Source organism: Taeniopygia guttata, chromosome 2 (genome assembly GCF_048771995.1).
Source record: "Taeniopygia guttata chromosome 2, bTaeGut7.mat, whole genome shotgun sequence".
In the NCBI taxonomy this organism is placed as follows: domain Eukaryota; kingdom Metazoa; phylum Chordata; class Aves; order Passeriformes; family Estrildidae; genus Taeniopygia; species Taeniopygia guttata.
In genome coordinates, this window is record NC_133026.1 from 21917831 (window position 1) to 21928480 (window position 10650).

The window sequence follows — 10650 nt, forward strand, 5'->3', positions numbered from 1 at the left end:
GACTGTTGTGTGTATTTTATTCTTCTAAGTGACTGTATTTACCACTTTCTGTTTTATAGATCTCTATAAAATAAAGATGCTGCATGCATGGGAAACAGCTAATAGAAGAATATAGCTGTTATTTTTCAAATTCCAAGGTTGAAAATTATTCTCAAATCTTTGAGAAGGGGCCTACTGTTCTCAAAGCAAATCTAAAATTACTATTCCTTAGTTTGCGTGTTTGAGGGCAACCTAGGAAAAATATCTATTTGAAACTATACCCAGTGGTTGGCTCAAAGGTCAAGAGCAATCACTGCACTTGGTGTCACGTGAGTATCCTTTCCAGTATGGCTTGTGGGAAAGAGAAACTCAATTCTCAGAATAACTGTTTCTCTAGCAGGTAACTTGCATATTCAGTCTGTCCACTGAATTCACTCTTAATGGAGAAGCAATATTCACAAAGGTTTCAGGTGGCTTTTTTTAGCTATGACAGCAAACTCTGTGGGACTCCTCAGCATCTCTGTGTATTGGCTTAGTTTCTCTCTGAACTTGAAAGATGATGTATCTCGTCAGTCCTTGTGAATATGCTGGATTTTTGAAATGCTGATGTAAAACAAAAAGCTATTTTTTCTTGAGGAAGCCAGAATTTTCTCCTGGTTTTGGAACATCGTTTTTCCCAGTTTTCTCTGGTTTATGTTTACAAGATCACTGAAGAAAACCCTATTGGTTCACACTGTCTGCTTGCAGCATTTCACTGCCCAGTAACTGGCTGGTGCCAAAATACTGATTCAGCTGGGGAAATGAACTGAGCAAGACTTGAGTTTTGGGTCCTTGGGTCTTGAGTGCTTTGGCCCACTTGAGTCACCTGTCCTCACTGATTTCCTACCCAGCCTCTTGCCCACACTTGGCCTATTCACTGTGATTGCAGAGTGAGAAACTGAGAAGACCTGGATGCTGTGCAAGCACTGCCCAGCAACAGCTGAAACACTGCTGTTACTGATGCTGATTAGTTACAAATCTGAACCTTTGGGCTGCTATAAAGAAAATTAATTCTATCCCAGCAAAGCCACTACAAGACCAGAAACACAACTAAGTAGAAGTAAAAATGAATAGGGAAATGAACATTTTGGTAAAGATCTCTTAATATTCTTAGGGTAAAATGAAGTGTAAGCATGAGCACTGTATTTATACAAAATAGTCCACTCAAATCCCTACAGGAAGAACAGCCTTTTTTTCTCTCTTACTAACCTCATCAGCTGTCAAAGGTTTGAACTGAAGTAGAACTGATGTTGGCTGCTACACTCAGGGAAACCTTTATGGATTTTGGTCATTCCATTATAAATACTTCCAGTAATATTCATCTATTTCCCAACTTTATGTGCAACAGGACACGTACTATCAGAATGTAGATGTATAATGCTGTCTATGCCTTTGAAATTCGTTACGAGAGTAGAAAAGAGAACTAGCTTCTGTAATCAAACTACAAGCAATACCTAAAGGATTCCGAATTTAAGCATTAAGTACAAGTTGCTTCTTTAGGGAAGATGAGCCTGCTTTGAATTTACAGCCCAGACATTGAAGTGCTGGATTTAATAGACACCTCCACAAAGCAGAGTACAATACAGTATCTTTGAGTGAGAATCCTGCTCTGAGAAACTCTTGTTTCTTCAATTATGCATATTTATATGTGTTTATATATATGCACATATGTGTAGTTTTGCTTTCATTCTTTAATACAAAGGTTCCTCCCCAAACCTGCCCTAAACTACTTATTTAAGAAATACACTTCTTTTAACATTCTTCTGGCATTATATTCACAAACAACAGAACAATTTATATCAATCCTTGGTGGTAGGCTGAAGTGACCAATATTAACAAAAGTTTCATTAACTTTTTTAATTGGAAAAAGTTTGCACTACCTCTGTACAGTTGTGCTGTTCCCTCTTTCCATAAAATGTCCATCTTTCTCTCAAAAATCCCTATAACAAAAGCAACCAAAAACCCCTGACCAAACAAAAATCCCATTTTTTCCCCCTGAAGAGCCTAAGGTGAGTAAGCCTTGCCTGTCAGTATCTGCATTCATTGGTAACTACTCCTGTGATCTGAAAGAGTAGCATGGCAAGAATTTTTTCCAAGTGGGTTTTGGCCCTTATGTGTTAGTTGGCATATTGAAGTATGAAGACCACTTGCTAGGGATTAAAGTGGAGGAGACAGAAACGTTTATTTACATGTAACTGAAGTCTGCCTGTGAAGGGAGACTTGATGCATAAACTGACACAGCACAGCTTTTTTATGTTTAAAAGTGTTTTATGTAGTCACACAAACAAAGCAAGAATCTTACAAGGACAAAGCCCCCTGTACTAGGGCACAAGGCTAGAAGAGTTTTCTGCTATGTTTTGTTGCATCCCTGCTTAGAAGTTCTAGCAGGTAGTCTCACACTCAGTGCATGGTGTCAAAGGCTTCATCTTCAAAAGAGCTGACAAAGTAAGTAACCAAAACTTACTGATGTTTTAACAGACCAGTGCAAAATGACCACTCTAAAATCCCTTTTTTGTACATTTGTCTTACATTGTCAAAGACAAGAAAATATGTATGCTCTTAAGTCATACACGTTACTGTTTAGTCGGAAAATGTTAAGTTGCATTCCAGAAACTGATTTTAGTGAGTCATGGGAAAAAAGTAGACACATGACTGAGAAATCTTACCATTTCCATGATCTGAGCTATACATACTGAATTGCAAGTTTATGAAAATAAAAGCAACTTTAATAATCACAGACTGGAAGTTAAAGACAACAGTACATGAGTAGTTCATATTCATTATCAAGACTAAAAAATGTGTGAAAAGGGATGCCTTCATAAAATATGCAATTTCCAATATTGAGATACACAATCATTGGAGAACTTGGCAAAGCAAAACACATACTGGAATGTTAAATCATGATCATCCACAGCTTGCTTCCTTTTGATTAAGATGCTCATAAAACTGGAATGTTAAATCATGACCATCCACGGCTTGCTTCCTTTTGATTTAAATGCTCATAACACACTGTATGAACTGTAAAAAGAATAACCACTTATTAGATGTATGACAGAGAACAAGTTTTTACTTTTTATCCTACAATACTCATGGTCACTACACTTTTCTGTAAAGAAATTCAGCCCACAAATAGTAAAGCTTTAAAATAAATCTGAAAATAAGCAAATAGTTAATAAAGCAAAGCATCTTCTTAATGATAACAACAATAACAAAAACTAGCACACATGGTCCTCCTCTCCCCCATTCCAAGAAAAACCCCAATCCCCTAAACATCCAAATCCAGGATGACTTGAATCTCTTTTTTTTTGCTGCACAAATGTGAGTAGGAAGCCAAGACCCAGAAGCCTGACTGAGTGTGATTCATCCACCAGACCTCCACCAACCTTTTCCAGGAAAAATGCATACGAAGCTTTAAAACAGAAAACAAACAAAAAAAAAAGTCACAGAAGATTATGCTAGCAGGTGATGTAGCTTCTTGGATCTTCTTGAACCACACTGGTTAGAAGTTCAGAAACAAATACAAAACATTTTATAGAAATCTGTAAAATACATGAACGCTTTTTGAGACAATACTCAACAAGCCCCAGAACATCTGGGTTCTCACTGCATGTGTAGGGAAGATAAGCACAAGCTCAAATCATTACTGATGTCTTAAGTTTTTCTTTTGTTTTACCCTGGAATTTTAATAGCTTCTTTAAAATGTACTTACATCATCATAGTGGAAGTTCACAAAACCCTGCTGAGTTACATCCCTTCTTCTAAAGCATTCTGCAAAAATTAAGAAAACAGAAACCAAGTAAGAAGAATTACAAATAAACAAATTTTTAAAGTGTATAGTACTTTCCTAAAATTTCCCTAGTCACATGAAGGAGAACATGATGAAGAATACTGCAATTCATTCCAAGACTTACTTTCCCCTTCGAAATTTTTCTGTTTCTCATATACAAGCCTTTATGTTCTGTGAATAAACAAAGTTTCCCAATTTTTGTAACATTACTCTTCCAGTCTCTGGAGTAAACCCTACATTAGTATAAGGTCATTTTTTTGATGGGAATTTTAAAAATCATGATCTATAATTGTCTGTAGACTATTGATAGAAATCTCTTTTGTAGTATACGGAAGTTGAACTTGAGGTAAATGAGCAAACAGGTTTTATTAAATAAAAATATATTATGGGGACGACAGTAGCAAAGCTATAATCCAGCATACCAGTGAGAGCTCGGAGTTTCACACAGCAGGCAATGTAATCATCAAATGCAATCTTTCCTTGAGTGCTGTATCGCTTTGTGATTGCAGTCACAGCCTGTGGGCTCAGTCTAAATCCTATTTGAAAATAAAAAGTCTTATTTTGAAAAGCCAGGAAACTTAATAGAATCCAACATGTTTTCATGTGTTAGTTACTGCAGGATGATAACTGGGAAATGGTGTAAGTCAATGTCAGAAGCAAGAAAATTTCACAACTTACCCATATTCATCAAAGCTTTCTCCAGTTCCTGACGATCCACTGTGCCACTTCCATCACTGTCAAAACTTACAAAGTGTTGCTTCCAGCCATTGACCACAGCCCAGAGTTCTTTAAACTCATTAAATCCCAGTGTGCCAGACATATCCCTCTGATTTCAAAGCTAAGAAAAACATTTCTTAACTAAACAAAACCACCAACAAAAAGTGACCAAAAAAACAACTAAAAAAGGCGTATACTCTCTGTAGTTAGAAACGTTTACTTGAAGGGAAATATTAATACAATTTTACTATTATTAATTTCTCTTGTATAAAACTAACTAAAGTGTCCCCCAGGCACAGATGGAGGTAATAATACCCAAAACCTAAGGTCAGAGAACCTCAGAAAACCTGCTCTCCCCACTTCTTCCAAGTGAAACCTGCTAAAGCCTTTTTCTCTTTTTGAATTCTACTTTAATTTACACACTTCTCTTTAACCTGCTGCTACATAATTTTAACCAATTAAACATATAGCTGAAATAAAAACAGATGCCAAAGAATAAATTGTTATAATATTAGTTCTCTCATATTCTAAGTGGGTTGTTCAAGATGAGCTAAGATCCTTTCCAGTTTAATTTCTGCTTTTTTCTTTTTAAGCAGCAAAACTTTCAATTAAAGTTTTGGCTAACAAACCTCCAAAGATTCTAACCTTACACAGTATCTCTAAGTCTTCCACAGGTCCTACTGCTGAATGCCATATACCATTCCATTAGATACTCAAACCTGATTAATTAATGGAACAGTACTTAGATTGTATTCAGGCTATGTACTACAAATGCTTAAAATTCTTTAGGAAGGATGAGAAATTGGAAAGTTGTCCTATTTGAAAAGCACAAGTGATTTGCACAATACTTTATTCTGGGCCACCAGACCTGACTGTTCATACATTCAATGGAGAAACAGTTCCCCAGGCTTAGAGGGATACCACTTGCAGTAAAATGATTGGTCACTAAGAGCATAATTTATTTACTATTTCTTAATTTGTTAGAATTAGTGAGAATGGAGTTTTGTAGCTTACCAATCACAATGATCACAAGACTTAAAGGCTGAATGGAAACCACAAAGCATTTCCCAAATGTTTTGACGTTCTCTCTCATCTTTGCTCACATAATGCAAAAATGTTTACATTTCATACTAAAGGATACATCCAGCATTGAGATCATAAGTCTGCAAGTCTCTAAGTTGAAAGCTGTTGAAATTAGAAAAAGAAAAAATAAATTATGTTAAGAGCATATTCTTCAGTTTTAACTAAACATAACATTTCAGATTATAAATTTAAATGATATACTGATTATATATTATAATGTATAAACTATTATCTAATTGGTTCCCTGTATACAGCCATACCATATTTTTCATCCAAGTAAGAGCCATTACTTGTTAGAAAAACTGACAGCAGACAATTTGGAGGCAATTCAAGTTGTATTTAAAACTAACTTGCTCTTATCTTAATCCACAACAGTTTTGGGTTTCAAAGTGGTCATTTATACTCCCTCTGCAACAGACACCACTTGAGCAAGCCAGTTTTACTCACTTTTTTCACTCACTTTTACAGAAGCTGTAAACTGAACAGGAGGTATCCCAGCAGAGGAGTCCTGCCACAGATTTTGGTCAATATCAAAGCTCAGTTCAAACCAAAGCAAAGCATCTTTTTAAGAACTGTCTGTCCATTACAAAACAACTGCACAGCCCAGCAGAGTGAGGAACTAAGGAGGCTGAGAAGGCAAATCCTTGGCACACAGAACTGAATACAGAGAATTTACATGTCCAAGGTATGGAAAGGAAACCCATTTGCCATGCAAAGAAAAAAACCCAGCTCTGCAGAAAGCACAACTACACATATTTTCTAGGGAAGAAAAATTAGTGTGCTTTAGATTTGCTTGTTTATTCAAATCATTAACTTACGTTTATATGCTCCTGCAATCCCTGACTGGGTGAGACATCTCTGTAGCTCATCAGCATCTATTTGTCCATCCTTTCGATAACAGAAGATGTATCAGCTATTAATACCCTCTCCCAGGCTGCTTATTCCCAGTACCCACTCCCTTTCCAGTGAGATTCAATTAGTTATCCTTCTCAAGACATCCTCGCAACTCACAAATAGAAAAATTCCTTGGGTTTTTTTTTTTTTTTAATATTAAGTTGCTAGCACAACAAGCAAATGTAGAAAGCAAAGAACTTTGAAAGAAAAACATAACAAACTCAAAAAATAGACCAATCCACATGGCTTGGAGAATGCCTCACTTCTCACAAATCCTGCTCAGGGCCAAATAGAGAAAACTGCCAATTCATGGAAAGCAGTGAGCTGCCAGAAGTGGAGGTGGAATTCTAAATTTTATTCCTCACATCCCCAACATGAAGTTTGGTTCACAGAGAGTTTAATTTGATTAAGGAATGGAACATTACATCTGTAGACATAAAAAATGATGACACTTCTGCAAAGCATTAGAAGATGAAAAGCCAAGTCAGCGGAGGTTTAGGTTGGCTATCAAGAAAAGGTTTTTCACCCAGAGAGCAGCTGAACACTGGAATGAGCCTCCCAGTGAAGTGATCACAGCACCAAGCCTGAGAGAGTTCAAAAAGTATTTAGACAACACAACTGAGCACTTGGTTTGACACTTGGGACGTCTTTAGCAGGGCCAGGAGCTGGACTCAATGATCCTTGTGGGTCCCTTCCAACTCACTATATTCTGTGATTCTGTTTGCTACAGCATCATCCTAATTTTTTTAACCCACTTTTGAAAGGTCTTTTTTTCAACAACAGAGATATGCTACTGAATGATATGGTGGGAACAGCACAGCCTGATAACTTTCAGAAATTAAGTACCATTGTTTATAAGGCAAATAGTAAGTCTATGTTCAATGATATTTGACAGGGTTGACAGGGACTGGAAAAAAAGGCAACAATGTTTTGTTTCTATGTAAAGTTACTGACAGATAAACCCAAATTTGCTTCCTATCTACTCCATCAGTCTAATTATACAGATGTATTTTATACTTTATGTTCGGGGGGGGGCAGGGCACGAAGAGATTTAAAATTTTAAGAAACTAATCTCTTCAAAGGCTTTGTACCTTCTGAAATAAAGATAGGAACTGCATAGCTTTAAAATAGAGGAAGATAGAAAAGCATGACTGTAATCAAGATTAACATTACAAAAAATATGCTTGTCTTTTTTTGGTTTTTTTTTTTTAGTAGAACATAAGCAGGTTAAATTAGACAATGCATATCAGCTTTGCAAACAGGTTAAAAACCAAATTATTACTTCCTACAAATTCAGGCTCAAATTGAATTTGAAACAATACTTTTGACTTTCTTCTGTAAACAAAGAAAACTAATTCATCAAGTCAAAGACAAGATCCCTATTGTAAACTACATCAAAGAAAGCTCAGATAAAACATTAGATATTATACAGGCATAAAAACAATGCAGCAGCAAACCATAACCATAACATACTCATTCTACAGTAAGTACAGATGGATAACTGAGATGTAGCTTTTTACAGAGGTGCATGGATGGCCATAAAAGCAACTGATAATTTATCTGTTACATTTCACTGTCTCCTTAGAGGGTTTTTACTTCTGCACAGCCACTGGTACCAGAAACAGACACCTCAGATTCCAAGGATAACTTAAAAAGCTACTGAGTTCATTTCAGTAAGGAATAATTACTAGAAATAGAAAGCATTTCAGAATGTTAACTTAAGTATTCTTAAGTGCTAACTTGATCATATCCATCAACCCACTGGTTCCCCAGCTTCCAGTATCCATGCCTCACTTGAGAAAGCTGGGCATGGTCTGTGTTTTGCTGAAATCCAGCTCCTGCCACCTCTTCTTCACAGTGCTGTTTCCTGCTTGCTGCTACCTCCCTTTCTCTTTACAACAGGATCTTATTCACTTGTCCAGCCTCAGTTACTGCTCTGCTGCTGATTCCTGGCTCACATCCAGGAGGCACCTGCACACAGACACGTCTCAGCTGGCAGAGAAATTGTCAGCACATTCAGCAGAACTCAGCTCTGGGCTCCACCTTCTCAGAAAGGCCTCATTACACAGAGGTCATTCCAGTGTTCTCCTTTACTACAAAAACACACAGTCTAAATATTTCCATAAGCAGTTAGACGGAAGTAAGATATAGACTGCAAGATGCATTATTAATTCAAAAAAGTAACAATAATCTAAGTTATGGTGGGAATCTGGACATTGGATAACAGATGCAAGAGCAGAACTTTAGATTTGCACACACCCTACAAGTGTGCAATAAATAGCTACAATATGGCAAACAAACACGGAACTTCAGCTCAATAAACCTAACTTAATTGCTCCTAAACTCTGTAACACAGTTCAAAGAGCACGTATTTCTAGCAACATACATGATCATACAAAAACAATATATGCCAAAAAATTACAGGAAAGAAATTAAAAATGCAGTGCAGAATGACAGGGAAGAAAAAAAAAAAGTTGTGAAAGCCTTTCCTCTAGAAGAATAATCACTCTATGTTAACAGTAAACCCAGATGCTGGCACAATCCATAATGCTTTTCCATTTGTGAGTCTATTAAGACCATGTAATGACCTCTTTCCTGTTATCATTTCCTGCTCTTAGCCAGGCTATCTCCACAGCCCACACTTTCCACTCTTTCTCTTTTCTTTCTTCTAAACCTGGCAGCATTCACCAGCCCAGAGCTGAGTCACAATTCAGTTACAAAACTTCATGCATCTATATATCCCTTGCATATACCTATATAGGAAATAGAGGCATACATGTCTATGTTTGTGTATGTACGTATGTATTTGCACATACAATACAGAAACTAACAGCGTTATTCAAATAATATAATTCCTGTACGTATACAGCTATAACATAGACCAATACATACATAGATATATAGCAAATAGGCTAAGTAAAACAATTATGTTTTTTTTAACTAGAAACATTAGTTTTTTTTTCCCTGGGGTATTGGGGCTGCAAATACCAGGCATTTCTCCTTCCAAAGGTAGAGAGTACTCCCCAAGAAGGGGAAAAAAAAAATCCAATAAGTAAATAACATTTTATAAGTTTACCTGCCCTCCTACTGCAGCAAAATAACCATACAAAGGATCCTGAGCTTGTCCAGGGAATGCTGGTCCTCCTGGAGCTCCTCCATACTTTGGAAACAAAAAAGAAAATTAATTTTAAATCAATAATTCAGTTAAGGATCTGTACTTATCAACATACGTTTTTATGTACACACCATGCCTTAAAAAAAAAAAAATCAAACCAACCAAAAACGAAACTCCTCACGAAAAAAATCCCCCAAACCAACTCTGAATTTCAGTACTAACATACTGAATACATAATGTATTGTAATGTAAGCAGATCAGTGTAAAACCTTGCTTAGGAGCAATCGACTGATCTAGATACAGCCTGGTCTATCTCACCAAGGTTTCGTTTTATTCTACCCCCAGCAGACAACGGCGTGCTGAAGAAATACTAAGGCACTACAAATTTTTTTTTCCACTCCAGAAAAGTTGAGCAAAACAGATGTCTAGGGCAAATACATGGAAGAATACGTATTAAGTGTGAAAACCCTTAAATAAAACCGATTCCTAAGTGAAAATCGCGGAATGACACCCTCAGCATTGACTTTCTCCCCGGCAGCGGTTGCGGGGGAGGTGCCTCCTCCCTCCCTTCTCCCGCGGGCGCAGCCCCGAGCTGGAGCCCGCGGCGGCCGAGGCCGGGCAGACTGCGCCTGGCCGGGCAGACCCCGCCTGGCCCGGCTCCCGCCGCTGCCCCGGGCCGCCGCCGGCCTCCTCGCCCCGCGGGCCCGGCCCCGCTCACCCCGCCCTGGTAGAACCCGCCGGGCGCCGGCTGCCCGGGGTACGCCATCTTCGCCTGGCACCGGCTCCACCGGCCCGGCTGCGCCCGGGAGCAACCACCCGGATACGGAGGGAGGGCGGTGACTTCCAGCCCCGGCCCTTCCCGGAGCCCGCGTCCCGCTGCCGCCCGGGCGGGGCAAGCGGCGACCTTCCGTCAGCAGGGCAGCGGGCGGTGCCGGGCGGTGCTGTCGGGAGGTGAGGGACCACCCCCTCCGATCTCCTCCGCGCCGAGTTCCCCTGCGGCACGGTGGTACAGGCCCGTGGCCCGCGGCGGTGTTTC

General features: G+C 38.6%; 1 protein-coding gene across 2 annotated transcripts; it reads right to left on the minus strand.

Annotated features, from left to right (window-relative positions):
- Positions 1-2265: 2265 nt before the first annotated feature.
- SRI (sorcin) lies at positions 2266-10650 on the minus strand. Of its 2 annotated transcripts, NM_001245530.1 has the most exon segments (8): positions 2266-3036; positions 3728-3786; positions 4228-4341; positions 4484-4631; positions 5664-5707; positions 6424-6493; positions 9576-9659; positions 10333-10418. In NM_001245530.1, coding segments are annotated over 8 exon segments (594 nt in total). In that variant the 5' UTR covers positions 10381-10418; the 3' UTR covers positions 2266-3009.

What these genes read in the sequence shown, in the direction of transcription:
- SRI (XM_072924007.1), bottom strand. An exon ending in GAAAGCTTTGATGAATATGG is followed by an intron (nt 4,342 to 4,483) that starts GTAAGTTGTGAA and finishes ATTTTCAAATAG; the next exon opens with GATTTAGACTGAGCCCACAG. An exon ending in GAAACTCCGAGCTCTCACTG is followed by an intron (nt 3,787 to 4,227) that starts GTATGCTGGATT and finishes TAATTTTTGCAG; the next exon opens with AATGCTTTAGAAGAAGGGAT.